Here is a 17,953-nt window from a genome sequence, read left to right as displayed (position 1 = left end):
TGCCCTGCCTCTGGGCAGCGTATGGAGCTGCTGTACCAGCCTCGCTGGCTCCGCTCCAGACTCTGTTATCCTCACCTGTTAAAGCCATCCCAGGAGGGCTTCTGTCATATGCAGCAAGCTCAGTACTAAATCCCTACATTGACTGTCAACAAGTCTCCATGAAAGCACCCTGGGACATGTATCTGTGTGAACATTCCCTGTTCCTATGGAGAAACAAAGAGGATATGTTCAACGTTAAGACCAGGACAATCTTTCTTTTCCCATCCAGCACCTTCCCTTAAGGACAGCCAGGTAGGGCTCAATGGCCAGCTTCAGGCCATGGCTCAGGTGGCGGACAGCCATGTGCATGGGCCTCAGACCCCCTCTTGGTTCCATTCCAAGCTATGCCAGCAAGTAGGCAGCTGCCCTGGGTCACAGCCTGCTGCCACCTGCCAGAAGGGACAACTGACATCCAGAATGGGGCCATCATGGGGCTCAGCAGGGAGTTGGGCAGCCTTGGTGTCTGTGGAATGAATGGAGCAGTATGGCTCATTTGGTCATGTCTCAGGCAGACACAGGAACTGATGTTTTAAAGGGCTTCTGTGTCCAGTTCAGTCTTTTTTTTTTTTTTTTTTTAAGAAAGCAGAGATGTGTAGTCTATGGTGAGATGTTTTCATCAAAATGATTAAAATAGACACCAGTTGGCCATGATGGGCACAGGCTTCAGTTTCCCTAAAAATTCAAGATTGTGAATGTAGTCACGGCCTCTCCCTGGGTAGCCTCTGGGAACTCCCTGGGAATCAGATGACTTCCTTCCTGGCTAGCACAAGCCAGTTCAGGAGCGCTCAGCTAAATGATGAGCTCTCTTGCCCCAGGCTTTCCAGTAGCTTCCTCCAAGGAGCATGTGGGGTGGGGGGTGCAGATTTGAGTTGCCCTCTTTAAATATGTTTGGCTTTGTCACCAAATTTTACAAGTTGGAAGATTTCACTTAAATATTGAGATTTTCAGTTTCCTTAAAGAAACCAAGAGATCAGGTGACTGTGCCCTCACCACCTCTGTGTCAGCAATCAGCTGGAGGCTCCTTGGGGCTGGGCTTGTTTTTTCCAGTTTGCCACAGCCCCTACCAGTCCTTTCTGCCCGCCAATGGTGAAGCCAAGTGTGCTTGTTGTTCCTTCTTGGGCTTGAGATGCTGGTTTCTTACACTGCTTCCCACTGTGCGTCACCTGCAGGGTCTCTGCTGGGATGTCAATCTCTGTGTTTTATCGTTCTCGATGAACAGAACCAATAGAAGATGTATCTGTACATATGTGTGTGTGTGCATATATATATGTATATATATATATATATATATATATATAGAGAGAGAGAGAGAGAGAGAGAATGCTATAGATATCTACATATAGATGTTGTTGCTGTATATATTATGGCAGGCCCATGGATCCCTAAGTTAGAGTCCTGGAAAAGCCAGAGGCATAATTCAGTTCAAGTCTGAAGACCTGAGAACCAGGCTCACAGTGGTGTAAATCCCCATTCCAGAGCAGGAAAAGATAAAATGAGGTGTCCCAGCTCAGTAAGCTATGAAACAGGGAACTCCTATTCCTCTGCCTTTGGTCTTTTTAGACCTCAACAGATTGAGATCTCAAGAGATTGCAGATGCCCACCTACTTGCAGAAGAGCCATCCATTTAAATAGGAATCCTGTCTGGAATCACCCTCAGAAACACACCCAGAAACAATGTTTAAAATGGCCCACTGAAATTGATGGGCAAAATTAACCATCACAGAAATCCCCTATGGAGATATTTTGATTTATAATAAAAAGTATATATTTGGTCTTCATCCCCATTTCTGGCACAGAGCTCCAAAAACCCTTGGAATTTCCTAACTTAACTGGCAAGAGTGATCAAGGTGTTTTGATATTCATAACAAACTTCTTTCAAGTACATCTGAGTTTATTAGTTAATGAGATGACTTTTGGATAATACCTAAGGATGAGGACTGGTTGCCAGCAGAACCAAGGAGTGATGGGAGGGTTGGAACTTCCAGTCCTATACCTTGACCTCTGGAGAGGGAAGAGGAGCTAGAGGTTGAACCAATCATCAATGGTCAATGGTTTGATCAATCATGCCTGAGTATTGAAGCCTTCATAAGAACCCAAAAAGGACAGGGCTAGGAGAGCTTCTGGGTTGGGGAACACCTGGAAATTTGGGGAGAATGACATGCTGAGAGGGCATGGAAGCTCTGAGCCCCTTCCCCGTACCTTGCCCTATGCATCTCTTCTCCCTAGTGTTCCCGAGTTCTGTCCTTTTATAATAAACTGGTAAGCTGGTAAGTAAAACGTCTCTCTGAGCTCTGCAAGCCGCTCTAGCATAGGAATCAAAGCCAAGGAAGGGGTCATGGGAACCTCCAATCTATCGCTGGTCAATCAGAAGCAACCTGGTCTTGCAACTGGTGTGTGTGTGGGCGGCAGGCGGGTATAGTCTTGGAGGATTGAGCTCATAACCTAGGCAATCTGGTGCTATCTGCAGGTAGATAGTCAGAATTGGGCTAATTGGTTGGTGGTGACACAGGCTGGCCAGGTCTGAGGACCCACAGGACAGCCAAGAAGATCCTTGGCTTTGTGCAGTATAGAAATCAAATGCATTGAGAGGAAATGAGAGCAGAGTTTATTGCAGACAGAGAGAGTGCACATATAGACAGAACATCTGGGAGACTTGGAAAGGAAAATGACTGAATCTCAACTTTGCTTAGAGTCTGTGGTTTTTACTGAGGATTGTGGTTCAGTGCTGGTGTCTTCTTGGGCATCCAGGAACACAGACAAATGTTTAGGTGTCCTCCGTAAGTCACTTACGCCCTGGAGCCAGGGGTCTTGGTGAGTCAGTGGTCTTGGAAAGTATTTATGACACGACCGGCCACTCCTTAGATACTGCCTTATTGTGCTGGAAGCCTCCAAAGAAACCATTAATTCCTTGATCTTTATAAGAAGGACACACATATCTGTTCCATGAGGCATGTGTAAGGCTGAGGAACAGGTCCTAGCAAGAATGGAAGCAGGAAAAGAGTCCAAAAACAAAAAACAAAAAAAACAAACAGTTTTTACTGGGTCCCTTTAGTTTCCCTGTCTCAGTGGTGTTGGAAAAAACATACACTTTGGAACTCCCAACTGCAGTCCATCCCTACTCCTGCCCGAACTTGTGATGCCCTGCACATGGACATTGGCAATTCAAAGGCCACAGGGATGCCATCAGAGTGCTCAAAGTGGACTTCAGCATCCTTGGTTTTGACCTCAATCTGTACTTTGTAATTCATTAAATTCTTCTTTTCAGTTTGTCTCTTAATTCAGGCAAAAGACCCTTGTGGCAAAGCATCCCCTAGTGGGAATGAAACTGCCCCCTGAAGCAGTAAGGACCACCCTGAGCCAGCAAGACCCTGCCCAGGATAAAACCTTCACTGCCCAGCTGCACACAGCTACCCACATTTTCCTGCTATAAACCAGGAACTATTTTCGGCACTTTGGAGACAGTCTTTGGGACACTAGTCTGCTGTCTTCCTGATGGTGGCCTCGCTAAATTAATTCCTTTCTTGTTTCGCCACTGCTCATTTCTCTGTCTTTGGGTTTTGACAGCTTGAGTGGCCGAACTTGGTCTGTTTTGGGACCCCTGGAACTAGGTATTCTTGTAACCTTGTGCCCCACTAAAGTGTTGGGCACCCAGCAACATCTGGGCTGGTGAGATTTTTCCCCAAATGCAAACAAATGTGACAAGCACCTGTGTGTCAGCTGGTCTGCCCCAAACCACAGTCTGTCTCTAGCTGCCCCAAACCACTTCCTATACACAAATGCTTGCAGGGTTTCTCTCTCTGATGGAGACACTACCGAACAGCCCAGCATATGAGTTCACACATCTGCTCCTCACTATAAGCCCTATTATTTGCAGTGATGGAGTACCTCTGGCAGTAGGAAGGGTGAAATGAGTCCTTGCCAAATGCTTAGTCAGGCTGATTTCACCCATTTAAAAAAGTTGTGAAAAATATCAGAAGTATCTTTAAAAAAAAAAAGATTGATTTATTTATTTGAGAGAGAGAGTGAGAGAGTGAGCAAGAGTGGGTGGAAGAAGGGGCAGAGGGAGGAGAAGCAGACTCCCTGATGAGCAGGGAGCCTGACCCAGGGCTCTATCCCAGGACCCTGAGGTCATGACCTAAGCAGAAGGCAGGTGCTTAATCCACCGAGCCACACCCCAGCACCCCTAGAAGTATCTTTTAAAAGCTGAAAAATTGAAAAGATGCAACTCATCCACAGTCCCACCAAAATTTCTTTTATTGTGATAAAATTTACCATTTTAACCACTTCTAAGAGTGCAGTTCAGTGGCGTTAAGTACACTCAGATTGTGCACCCATCTCCACAATACATGTTCAGAACTTTTTCATCTTCCCAAATGGAAAACATCCGAATCTATTAAGCCCTAACTCACCCTCCGTCCATCCCAACCCCTGTAAGCACCATTCTACTGTCTGTCTCTATGAATTTGATAACTCTAGGGACCTCACATAAATGGAATCATACAGGGTTTATCCTTTTTTATGATTAGTTTATTTCATATAGCACAATGTCCTCAAGCTTCATCTATGTTATCACACGTGTCAGGATTTCCTTCCTTTTGAGGACTAAATAATAGTACATTGTAACCATAAACCACCATGTTCTGTTTAGCTATTTATCCATCAATGCAGACTTGGATTGATTCTACCTTTTGGCTACTATGAATAATGTTGCTATGTAAATGGCTGTATGAATACCTGAGTCTCTGCTTTCAGTTCTTTTCAGTATTTACCCAGGAATGGAATTGCTGGATCACATGGTAATTCTATGTTGAGTTTTTGAAGAACCACATACTGTTTTCCATAGTGGAAATAAATTATTTAATTATAAAAATTACTTTAAAAACACTCATGATGTTAAGAATTCTATAGTTACCAAATATCTCTCATGAACAAAGAAAAAGTCTCAACCAAATATTAGCAAACTGAATCCAACAATACATTAAAAGTATCATTCACCAGAATCAAGTGGGATGTATTCCTGAGATGCAAAGGTAGTTCAGGATTTGCAAATCAATCAACATGATACAACACATGAATAAAAGAAAGGATAAAAACCATGTGATCATTTCAATAGATGCAGAGAAAGCACTTGATAAAGTACAATGTCTACTTATGATGAAAACCTTTAACGTTTCCCTCTAGAGGGAACATACCTCAACATATGAAAAACATCATAGTCAATGGGGAAAAACAAAGAGCTTTTCCCCTAAGGTCTGGAACAAGACCAGAATGTCTACTCTCACCACTTTTATTCAACATAGTCCTGGAAGTTCTAGCCACAGCAATGAGGAATAAAAGGTATCCAAATTAGTAAGGAAGAAGTAAAACTGTCACTATTTATAGATGAAAGGATACTATATGTAGAAAACCTGAAGGATTTCTAGAAAAACTATTAGAACTGATAAGTGGATTCAGTAAAGTTGCAGGATACAAAGTCAGTATACAGAAATCCATTGCATTTCTATACACTAATGACTAAGTAGCAGAAAGAGAAATTAAGACAACAATCCCATTTACAATTGCACCAAAAATAATGAAATACCTAGGAATAAGTTTAACAAAGGAAGAGAAAGACCTGTATTCTGAAAACTATAAATACTGATGAAACAAACTGAAGATGGTACAAATAAATGGAAAGAATTCCATGCTCATGGATTGGGAGGATAAATATTTTTTAAATATCTATATTACCCAGAGCAATCTACAGATTTAATGCAATCGCTATCAAAATTATGAACAGCATTTTTCACAGAACTAGAACAAATGATCCTAAAATTTGTATAGAACCACAAAAAAAAAAAAATCTCAAATAGCCAAAGCAAAATTGAAAAAGAACAAAACTGGAGGTATCACAATCCCAAATTTCAAGATACACTACAAAGCTGTAGTCATCAAAACAGTATGATACTAGCACTAAAATAGATACGTAGCTCAATGGAACAGACTAGAGAACCCAGAAAGACACCCATGATTATATGGTCAATTAACTTTGACAAAGGAGGCAAGAATATCCAATGGGAAAAGGACAGTCTCTTCAACAAATGGTGTTGGGAAAATTGGACAACTACAAGCAAAAGAATGAAGCTGGACCACTTTCTTCACCATACACAAAAATAAATTCAAAATGGATGAAAGACTTAAATATGAGACCTGAAACCATAAAAATCCTAGAAGAGAATATAGACAGTAATTTCTCTGACACTGACCATAGCAACATTTTTCTAGATATGTCTCTCCTGAGACAAGGGGAACAAAAGCAAAATTAAACTATTGGGACTACATCAAAATAAAAAGCTTCTGCACAGCCAAGGAAACAATCAACAAAACTAAATGGCAATCCATGGAATGGGAGAAAGTATTTGCAAATGACATATCTAATAAAGGGTTCATATCCACAGTATATAAAGAACTTATATAGCTCAACGCCCAAAAAACCCCAAATAATCCAATTTAAAAATGGGCAGAAGATGTGAACAGACATTTCTCCAAAGAAGACATACAGATGGTTAACAGACACATGAAAAGATGCTCACCACCAATCTTTGTCATGGAAATGTAAATCAAAACTACAATAAAATATCACCTCACAACGGTCAGAATGGCTAAAATCAGCAACATAAGAAACAACAAGTGTTGGCGAGGATGTGGAGAAAGGGGAACCCTCTCACCCTGTTGGTGGGAATCCAAACCAGTATAGCCACTGTGGAAAACAGTATGGAGGTTCCTCAAAAAGTTAAAAATAGAACTACCCTATGATCCAGTAATCGGACTACTGAGTATTTACCCAAATAATACAAAAACACTAATCTAAAGGGATACATGCATTCCTATGTTTATAGCAGCATTATTTACAATAACCAAGTAAAGGAAGCAGCCCAAATATTCATCGACAGTTGAATGGATAAAGAAGATATGATACACACACACACAAAATGAAATATTACTTGGCCATAAAAAAGAATGACATCTTGCCATTTGCAATGACACGGGTGGAATTAGAGGGTATTATACTAAGTAAGCCAGAGAAAGATAAATACCATATGATTTCACTCATGTGGAATTTAAGAAACAGAAAAAAGAGATGAACAAGACACTGGACTCTTAAATACAGAGAACAAATTAGTGGTTATGAGAGGGGAGGGATGGGTGAAATAGGTGAAAGCAATTAAGAGTACACTTATTTTGATGAGCACTGAGTAATGTTTAGAATTGTTGAATCACTCACTATATTGTGCACTGGAAACTAATATAATACTGTATGTTAATTACACTGGAATTAAAATAAAACCACAAAAAACAAATCCCAGTCATGATCTAAAACAAAAGCAAATAGGGGATGCCTGGGTGGCTCAGCGGTTGAGCGTCTGCCTTCAGCTCAGGGTGTGGTCCTGGAGTTCCAGCATCGAGTCCCACATTGGGCTCCCTGCACGCAGCCTGCTTTTCTCCCTCTGCCTCTCTCTGTGTGTCTCTTGTGAATAAACAAAAATCTTAAAAAAAAAAAAAAAAGCAAATAGTGCCAACAGAAAAGAAGTACTAAGTGAAGGTGCTTTTCCCTACCTCACTTTAGAAGTAGTCACAAGTACTAGCAGTGCCTTGTGTATATTTCTAGAAACTTTCTAAGGATATGCAAGCATGTGAACATAGGTATAGTTTTCTCTCCTTATACAAATGGGATCCTTCTAAACAATGTTTGACAATGATTTTTCCCAACAATACATTTTTAGCAGAGCCAATCAGAACATAATCAGAACTATTTTAAAGTGTACAAGTCAGTGGTTTTTAATATATTCAACTGTCTTACATACCCATCACCATTGTCTGATTCCAGGGCATTTCCATCATGCCAAAAAGAAACACTGTAGTGCATTGCCATGATTTCCAGTTTCCCCTCCCTTTCTGTCCCCTGGCAACTACTAATCTACTTTCTGGCTCTATGGATTTACCTTTTCTGGGCATACCAGTGGAACCCTATAGTACATGGTGTTTTGTGTCTGGCACTTTCCCCTTTGCATGTTTTAAAGGTTCACTCACGTTGTAGCCTGTATCAGTACTTCATTCCTATTTATGGCTGAATAATATCCCTTTGTGTGCATTCCGTCTACCCATTTGTCTGTTGATGGACACTTGGTTGTTTCCACTTTCTATTATGCAGCATTACGAATGATGCCACTATGACCATTCACAAACAAGTTGTTTTGTGAATGTCTTTTCATTCTTCTTGGGCATATGCTTAGGAGTGGAATTGCTGGGTCACATGAAAATTCTATATTTAACTTTTTGAGGAGCTGCCAAGCTTCCTTGCACACTGGCTTCATAGTTTTAAATTTCCAGCAGAAATGTATGAGAGTTCCAACTTTTCATTTTCACACTTCTCTTTCATTAAAAAAAAAAATTGTTCTTACAGGATAAGGAATGTTATCTCCTTGTGGTTTTGATATGCATTTCCGTAATGAGTAATGCTGTTGAGCATCTTCTCATGTACTTATTGCCCACTTGTACGTGTCTATTTGAATAGACATTTGAGAGATGTGCATTCAAATCCTTTGTTTTTAAATTGGGTGGTGTTTTTGCTGTTGAATCGTGGGTTTTTAAAAATATTCTATGCAGTAGCTGCTTATCAGATATATGATTTGCAGTTTTCTCGTATCCTGTGGGTTGCTTTTCATTTTCTTTCCGCTGTTCTTTGACTTAAAGGAGTTTCCAGTATTGACAAAGCCCACTTTATTTCCTTCATTGCGTGTGTTTAGTTTCATATCTAGGCTATCATCCCGTAGTCCTAGGTCACACACACTGTTTCCTTCCAATAGTTTTTAGTTTTCTCTCTTACATTTAGGTCCTTGATCCATTTTGAGTTACTTTTTGTGTCTTCACCTGTGGATATCCATCCACTTGTCCTAGGACCGTTTGTGCAAAAGATCATTCTTTCGTCCAATATTGAATGGTCTATATTCTGGGACATGGATTCATACATAGATCTTGTATTCAAAGTACTTCTAATGACAAAGCATTCGTCAGTATTCACTGAGGTCTTTGCTGCTGGCTTCTGGGTGTACAGCTGTGAACGAGGTGGGCGCCGTTCCTGTCCGGGGCGAGTCCACACGGACAATGACTTCGCCAGGAAAGGGGCAAAGAGAACAGCAGCAACGGAGCTAGAGGGGTAACGGGCGGGGGCGCGGCCAGCCAGGCTGGGAGGGCAGGGCGGGGCGGGGGCGGGGGCGCGGCCAGCCAGGCTGGGAGGGCAGGGCAGGGCGGGGCGGGGGCGGGGGCGGGGGCGGGGGCGCGGCCTGCCAGGCTGGGAGGGCGGGGCGGGGCGGGGCGGGGCGGGGGCGCGCGAGCGGGGCACAGCTGACGCGCGCCCGTGGAAGGCCAGAGGCCAGGCTGGGCCGAAGGGTGGGGCGGGCCGGGACCAGGGCGGCGTCCCCGAGAGGAGGGCCGCGAAGCCGGTTCGGATCCGCGGCCGGCGCTGGGAGGCAGGGCGGAGGGGCTGCGGGCGGAGTCCGCGGAGGGGCGGGGCGGGGCCTCAGGCAGCAAGGGACGAGGCTGGGGCGGTGCGGGGTTCAGTGGGGGCGCAGGGGGAGGAGTGCGGGCGGGGGGGCGGGAGGGGGCGCGCACCGGGTCCGTCCTGGCTGTGGCCTCGGGCACGACACCCAGGCTGCCTGCGCCTCAGCGTCTCCACACCCGAGAGGGTGAAGGCAGTCGGCCGCTGCGACTAACCCATTACCAGGCGGCAGACACGCGGGGTGCGGCCAGCGAGCGTCGCGCCCCGCGGACGGAGGACGAGCGCAGCCCGCGGGAGCCGGATTGGCGGAAGCGCCCCCGCCCCCACCCCCGCCCGGCAGGAGCCGCAGACGCGCCTGCGCGGCGCAGACCCTTCCCAGCCCGGCAGGCCTCGCGCGGCGCCCCGCGCCTTACGCGCACGCGCAGCTCGGGCCCCGACTCCCGCCGCGCTCCGCACCCGGCCTTGGCGTTGCCTCGTCGCGGCGTCGCGCACGGCTGGGCGGGGCGGACCGCGCTTCCTCCGAGGCGGCGGCGGGACGCCGCGGCTGGGCCCGAGATGGACCTCCCGAAGCTGCTCGCCGCGCCGGCCGCGCGCGGGGCCCAACATGGCGGCGGCGGCGGCGGCCCCGGTAGACTCCGCCGCGGCCCGGGGCCCCCGCCCGGCGCGGGCCCCGCGCGCCGCCGCCTGCTCCTGCTGCGGGGCCCGGAAGATGGCGGGCCGGGGCCGCTGCGCGGGGAGGCGGGGGCGGCGGCGGCGGCGGCGGCGGGCCCCGGGCCGAGTCCCCCGCCCCTCGAGGACGGCGGCGACTCCTTCGTGGTGCTGCTGGAGGTGGCGCGCGGGGCGGCGGCCGAGGCCCCCGGGGGGCGGGCGGGTGGGCCCGGCGCTGGCGCGAGTCCCCCCGGCTGCCCTCAGCAGGGCCCCAGCGGCGCGGGCGCGGGTGCGGCCGCCGCCCCCGGCTCCGGCGCGGGCCTCGCGGGCACCGTCACCATCAACAGCCAGGACCTGCTGGTGCGCTTGGATCACGGCGTGTTCACGCTGGCCGCCGCGCCGCCGCAGCCCGGCCCGCCGCCCCGGGGCCCGTCCGCGCCGCCGGGAGAGGAGGCCGCGAGCCCGGCCGAGGGCCGCCGCGGCCCCCAGGGACCCGGCCTCGGCGCCCCGGGGTACCGCTGCCCCGAGCCGCAGTGCGCGCTCTCCTTCGCCAAGAAGCACCAGCTCAAGGTGCACCTGCTGACGCACGGCAGCAGCCAGGGCCGGCGGCCCTTCAAGTGCCCCCTGGACGGCTGCGGCTGGGCCTTCACTACCTCCTACAAGCTCAAGCGGCACTTGCAGTCGCACGACAAGCTGCGGCCCTTCGGCTGCCCGGTGGGCGGCTGCGGCAAGAAGTTCACCACCGTGTACAACCTCAAGGCGCACATGAAAGGGCACGAGCAGGAGAACTTGTTCAAGTGCGAGGTGTGCTCCGAGCGCTTTCCCACGCACGCCAAACTCAGCTCCCATCAGCGCAGCCACTTCGAACCTGAGAGGCCCTACAAGTGTGACTTTCCCGGTAACTGCGCGCCGCGGGCTTCGGGGGGCTCCCGGGGCCCCAAGCTGCAGACTCGGTCGCGCAGGGCGGGTGCGGCGTCCGCCCGCTCCCGGCTGCTCGGTGGGGCAGGATTTACATTCCGTGGGCCCAGAGTGAGGGGCGGGAGCGGAGCCCTGTGGTGTCTGTGTCCCAATTCTCTCCAGGTGATTTCGGTTTGACACTTCCACCCCGCATTACCATGGGGACTCAGGAGCCAGGGAGCGCCAGTAATTACAGCCTGCCTTCCCCTCGGTGGGGGCAGCAGGCCCCTCCTAAGGTGCTTCAGGTTAATGAGGGCGATGAAGCATCTTCCTAGAGGTTTGCCTTAGGAGTCAGGTGTCTGTGTTCTGGGATCTTTCAGGAGTGGAGTTCAGTTAGCAGGTATTTACGTGGCACACGCTCCAGTGTGGGAGGAACACAGATGACTCTGGCCAGATGCAACACCCTAAGGCCCTAAGGGAATAGTCATAGGTGTGTGGTGCAGTGCAGTTTTCTGGCACTTTATGCTTTTATTTCCTTTGGACTTCACGGTCTTGGGAAGTTTTAAAAATTAGCCTCGTTTTATAAATGAGCGGTGTGAGGCCCCGCAATGTGGATAAAATCCAGTGGAGGGTGCCTTCCTCTCTGTCCTTGTCTACACCTGCAGGCTCTGAAAGCGTGAACTCCACCAAGATAGGTTCAGCTGGTCTAAGAGGGAGTGTGTGCCTCCCCAGGAGGAAAAGAAGATTCCTGCCTGGGAAGGAGTTGTCTTGTGGCCTCTGGCTGGGGTGGAAGGCAGTGCTAGTGGGTGACACTGCAAAGCCAAGGCAGGGAATGTGGGCCACCATAGTGGTGTGAGGTGGGGATTAAAGTTGGAAGGGTGTGCTTCATTAAAACAAAACCTCACCTATGTGTCTAGCATGCACCCTGCATGTGTATTGATGTATTAAATATGTGCAGTGCTCTTACAGTAACGCGTATGTTATAAAATACGCTTAAATATAAGGATATAAGGATTTTGAAAAGAAATGAAAAACACGTATCAGTGGGTCCTAATATTTTCTCACATACTTTTGGATGGTATTGTTCATCCCTCTTCATGGAGAATATTGATTTGGAGCACTGTTTCGGAGCCTTTCTCATTTATACGCTGAATGTCAATGGCTTATACTGCGCTCCCTGATAAAATGCACAAAGAGCATCATTCCAAGTATAATGCTAGGAAGATTAGGGATCTAGCTTGCTTTAGGGTGAGAAGTCCCCCTGAGAGTTTTGGGTTGGATGATCAATGGTGTTCAACATGGGTGGGTTCAGGGGAGGGACCAGTGAAGCCCCATTCAATGTTCTAGACCAGAGTTCACTGAGGCAGTGGGAATGGTGGGGGGGTTCCATGTAGGAAGGATTGCAGGGGCAGGATCAAAGTACTTGACTATTGATTGCAGGGAGGGCGGTTCTTGCTAAGGCAGAGAAATTTACTTCTTGGGAGAACGTGAGTACACCAAAGCCCAAATAGAGTAGGGAGGGAGGGCAGATTTATGCTGAGGAAGAGGAGGATTTTAGGGCATTTAGGAAGTTAAGCATTTCCCAGTGAAATGTTGGCAGGGAAAGTAGGGTTCCTGGGACTAGCGCTTTGAGGCAGTGATGTGCAGCATATATCTGCTTGGCACAGTGGTAGCATGTTAAAGGCTCTGGAAAGAGCTGCCGCAAAGCTACCTGGTCAGCATCTTGCAACCTGGTATTTTCTATTCTATTTAAGCACTGAACCTTTTTGTCAAAGGAGAGCCAATTGATGGGGGAAGTCTGGGGATTGCTGAGGTAGGCTCCTTTCTGGTAGCTCAGCTGGGGTTGAAGATGGGAGTGAAAGAAATGGTCATTATGAATGAAGATGACCCTGGTAGCCTCCTTTGATGTCAGGGAATCCTGGTGAAATAGGCAAAAGGAGAAGCAAGGTGACAGCAGGAGCTGCTGTCGTGTACACAGGATGTCAGGGAGCGCATTTGTAATTGTAGAGGACACAGGCTCACCTGTGGAGGCGGACGAGTCTCAGAACAATGGTTTGTGGCCCTTCCAAGTTTAACCCTCCCAGATAGTTTCCTTGTTCCTTAGTATCTAATTTCTCTCCTTGGCTTTTCTTTGGCCTCACACAGACAGCGTTGACATTTGAGTTCAAAAAATGTGAGAAAGATCCATGCTATGGAAATGGGAGCACGTGGCTGTGATTGGAGGACTTTCCTTTGATCGCTTGCTTCATATCCAAGTCACATCACAACAGGTGGCCTGCGTGTGCTTATTGGCTGCCCTTAGTCACTATTACAAAGCCAGATGTCAGTGGTTGTAACAGTGATTGTAACTTTCTGGAAGTGCTTCTGATTCATTTTCTCTCATCTGCTTCAGTGTGAATAGTGTCCTGGAGCGGTAACTAGTTTAGCTGTGTTATGTGATTTTTTGTCACACCAGTGAGCAGGGTTTGTTTTCTCTTCGTTTAGGCTGCGAGAAGACATTCATCACAGTGAGTGCTCTGTTTTCCCATAACCGAGCCCACTTTAGGGAACAAGAACTCTTTTCTTGTTCTTTTCCTGGGTGCAGCAAACAATATGACAAAGCCTGTCGCCTGAAAATTCACCTGAGAAGTCATACAGGTAATGAGCTAGAGAATACATTATTTGCACCTAAGATTTGTCTTTGTGGTAGTTTGCATTTATGCTTATGTGGTGTAATTTTTTCTTTTCTAAGGTGAAAGACCTTTTATTTGTGACTCTGACAGTTGTGGCTGGACCTTCACCAGCATGTCTAAACTCCTACGGCACAAAAGGTAATCTTTATGTTTTGGTTGAATTACCAGTAAAGACAACGAATGAGTTGTTAGTAGTAGAAGCCTATGGATTAAATATGTCTTTTTTTTTTTTTTTTTTAAGTTATAAGAAATGGAGCCCATTGTAGATAGTTTAGAAAGTTCAGAAAGCTATGAAAAGAAAACCGCTCAGAATCTGATCACCTAAATGTCAGTTTTTCTACATATGCTGCTTTTTAAATGTAGTTTATGTGCTTTCTATCTCATTCGATGTGTAAAACAAGTTAACATTGTGGAAGAAACTTTTCTGATGTCATTACAAACTTTCCGTGCTGGTAACGATGCTCTTGGGGGGCTTTCCCTGCTTGCAGGTGATGTTCAGCACTTTACAGATGTGTCTCCTTTAACCTTCACAAAAACTCTACCTTCGATGTTCTTATTCTCCCTGGTTTGCTTTGGGACAGAGATTGGGTTGTCTGTCTGTGCTTGCACAGCTGCGGCAGATTTGAGGGGTTTCAGTACAGCAACATTACTTAGGAAAGGACAATGTTTATGCATGGACTTGAGGGGGTCCTTTTAACATTGCAGTTGTTTTCTGTGCATCCTTCTCTTTGCCCTCTGTAGCTTGGAAACCACGTTTGTTATCCGGATTTCTAAACGTTAGAAGTAGCTTCAGCAATACATTTGGGACCCAGCTGCTCCTAGATGGAGCAGCGCTAATTGTTGTGTTTGACTTTCCCATCAGCCTTGTCATTAAAGTCAAATTTCTGATTACAGGGTTAGCTAAATTGCAAACCTTCCCACATGGGCTGTATGGAATTAAGATTTTCTCTGAAATGTAATGGATCATTTTCTTTAAATGCTAAGAATTTGTAATTTGCAGAATTTTAAACAAAGAATCACCTCTGAGGTCTGGTGTTTCCACGTTGTGTTGTAATCACCGTTCCCTGTTTTTCTTTTCTGGCAGGAAACATGATGATGACCGGAGGTTTACCTGCCCCGTTGAAGGCTGTGGGAAGTCTTTCACCAGAGCAGAGCACCTGAAAGGCCATAGCATCACCCACCTGGGTACAAAGCCATTTGAGTGTCCCGTGGAAGGTACATTTTAATATATTACTTTGAGCTATAAACTAGTACATGTCCTTGTTTTTGTAAGTTTAAGTTGTTTAAAGGTAAGTTTTAGACAAGGTGAGTATAAGTTGCAGCATTTGATTTAAGTGGCCAGTTTTTATTTAATTGCTCTCTCTTGGGAACAGTGTGTTGAAAAGAACAGACTGGTTTGACTCTTGGTTCTGAGGTGCTCTCACTAGATCTGTGGCTCTAGTTATTACCGGTTTAACTTGGTGGTTGTGAGGATTAGGTGAAATAACATGTGAAAAATGGCTGTTTTGGCATCTGGCACCTATCACAGATTCAGTAAGTGGTAGCTATGTGATTGGACAGCAGTCAGGTTAGTCTAGCTTTTAAGAAAAGCATTAGGATTTTAATGCTTTTTAAGAAAAGCATTGCCTCTGCTCTTTTTTTTTTTCCTCTGAAACATGGAAGGCACGATTCATTGGCCAGAAGTCAGCTCTGTGGCTTGACTTCTCTGTGCTGGCCCTAGTGTAAGTGCTGCAGATGTGCTAGAGGGGCAGAGCAGGTCAGTGTATGGTTGTGAATCTGATTCCTGGCTCCTCCTGCCCTAAGTTGATGATACCAGGCTAGCTTCTATTTTCCTTATCTGGAAAAGACCAATTTGAAGCTAAGACCAGTTCCTAGAATAACGTGAAGATAATACAGGTAGTTTAATAAAGACACAGTTCCCCCTGTATCGGAGCTCCAGTTGGGGCACACCAGGTAGGCCAGTAGTTATAGGGTGCTGTGGGACCACAAAGGTTCCTAGGGTGGGGGCATGGGAATGGTCTCCCAGTCAGCTGCAAAAGGAGGCAGAGCTAGCTAGGGGTAGAGGAGGCAGGAGAGGCCAGTGTAGGGTGTCTCCCAGAGTGATGAGAGCAGCAGGCTGGGTGCTCGGGGCAGGGGTGTGATGGGACCGTGTTTGAGCTCAGGCTGCATCTGGTTTCCTGAGGAGATGGCCGGTGCCCGCCATGGAGCTTGGCAGTGGGAAGGTAGAGCAGGCACAGGTGGGAGAGTTGGGAGTTAGGCAGTGTACCAGCAGTACCTGGTAATGGATTTGGGAGGAGGGCTTGAGGGTGAGGCAGTAGTTGGGGCCAGCATCTCACTGGAGGTGGACACACAGGGCCCATGGTTGGAGGAGCACAATGTGCTGCATGCATTTTAGGTGCCCACAGGCTTTCCAGCTTCACATACTCAGGAGGCAGGGATACACTGCTTGCTGAACTTGGTGAGGAGGTGGGCTGGGAGTGCGGCAGGCAGCATGTAGTGATGATTTAAGCCACAGAAGTAGATGCAGTGCTCAAGGATCGCTGTAGGCTGAAGAGAGGCAGTGTGGTGTGGTGATTGAGGACCTGAGGCTTCCCGGACTCCAATACCAGGCCTGCTACTTAGGGTGTTCTGTGACCTCTGACAAGCAGCTCCAGCGCTCTCTGCCTCTTTTCCTCATCTTTGAAGTGATCATAAAACCACACAGGGTGTCGTGAGAGGACCCTGCTAGGTCACAGGTTTAATCAAGGCATATAGAAAACAGCAAATGTCACCTATTGTGATTGTTATCACTGCTATTTAATAAAAAAGGCGTAGGACAAAAACTCTGGGGACCGCCACAAATTCAGGTGGAAAAGAAGAAGGGGAACCATGGGAGGGGCTTAAGAACCAATGGGAAGAGTGGTAACATTAGCAGCACTGAAGCCAAGAGAGGAGGATGTTTGGGAAAGGGGAGTAGTCAGTCCTGAGTGCTGAGGTGCGACAGCTCGGTGAAGACCCTGGGCTCCTCTGGCAGAGTCCGTGGGGTCTTGCAGGGTGAGGGTTGAGGTTCAAGGTTCAGTGGAGAAGCTTACACAGAACCCTGCTCCAGTGCCCTGAGCGGTGGAGTAGGGTAAAGCAGGAGGTAGTCTGTGACGGAGGGAAAGAGGAAGGGTGCTAGATGGCTACAGAAGAAGGGGTGGCTTCTGCCTTTCAGTAGCTGTGTCCTGGAGAGCTTTGAGCAGGTGGAGGCAGGTGCAGAGGGGGTGACCAGTGGTGCTTGATTGAAGAGTGCTCTCCTCCTGGGGGAGGAGGTGAGGGCCGGAGTCCTGGGAAAGGATCCTAGAACCCTTTCTTGGATCGGCTGAGAGTTCTTTTTTTTTTTTTTTTTTAATTTTTTTTAATTTATTTATGATAGTCAGAGAGAGAGAGGCAGAGACACAGGCGGAGGGAGAAGCAGGCTCCATGCACCGGGAGCCCGATGTGGGATTCGATCCCGGGTCTCCAGGATCGCGCCCTGGGCCAAAGGCAGGCGCCAAACCGCTGCGCCACCCAGGGATCCCCGGCTGAGAGTTCTTGAACCTGGATGACTAGACCATTCTTTCTGTTTTTGAAATGTTTGAAATGTTTCATAATAGAAGTTTAAAAACAATAAAAAGTCAAAAAACCACCACCACCCATCTTTCATAGTAACATAGGAGACAGGGTAGGGTTACACAGCAGGGAGTGTGTATGAGGGAGGGCGGGATGGCTGACTGAGGATGGCGCAAGCGTGCGTGGGGGCGGTGGCAGCGGCCTCTCTAGTATGTGTGGCGCTGCGTATAGAGTCAAGGTTGGGAGGTGTGAGTTGAGGAGATTCCCATGGCATTTGTCATTGAGGGCCATTTCTGCCCCTCCTTGGGGTGGGGATAACTTGGTATAAGTGTGGAGTACTGGGTATTAATAGCTTTGATTTATTAAGAATAGATAAAAATCTTGGTAGATAATGTTGCAGTTAGGAAAAGACAGCCATTAACACACAGGGAGAAATGGTCACATTCCTGGCCACCAAAGGATATACAAGTGAAAATGAAGTATATTTTGTTTCCTATTGAGTTAGCAAATATTTTTAAAAATGGAAACCACAGGCACACCTCCTTGTTGTGGTTGATCCCTGTCCTTGGCAAAGTAGATTGGTAGCAAG

The 17,953-nt window shown here is 47.4% G+C and overlaps 1 protein-coding gene across 2 annotated transcripts in view; it reads left to right on the top strand.

Annotated features, from left to right (window-relative positions):
• Positions 1-9,699: 9,699 nt before the first annotated feature.
• The window catches only part of ZXDC (ZXD family zinc finger C), a 45,700-nt gene continuing 37,446 nt past the window's right edge, over positions 9,700-17,953 (top strand). Inside the window, exons 1-4 of one of the 2 annotated variants that reach the window (XM_025991642.2) lie at positions 9,700-11,123; positions 13,607-13,759; positions 13,854-13,932; positions 14,879-15,009. In XM_025991642.2, coding sequence (XP_025847427.2) covers positions 10,133-11,123; positions 13,607-13,759; positions 13,854-13,932; positions 14,879-15,009 — 1,354 coding nt within the window. In that variant the 5' untranslated portion in view covers positions 9,700-10,132. The remainder of the gene's footprint in view (positions 11,124-13,606; positions 13,760-13,853; positions 13,933-14,878; positions 15,010-17,953) is intronic. The other variant, XM_072720128.1, reaches the window with a different exon arrangement.

Source organism: Vulpes vulpes, chromosome 9 (genome assembly GCF_048418805.1).
Source record: "Vulpes vulpes isolate BD-2025 chromosome 9, VulVul3, whole genome shotgun sequence".
In the NCBI taxonomy this organism is placed as follows: Eukaryota; Metazoa; Chordata; class Mammalia; order Carnivora; family Canidae; genus Vulpes; species Vulpes vulpes.
Note: the sequence above shows the minus strand (reverse complement) of the source record. Positions and strands in the feature narration are given on the sequence as shown.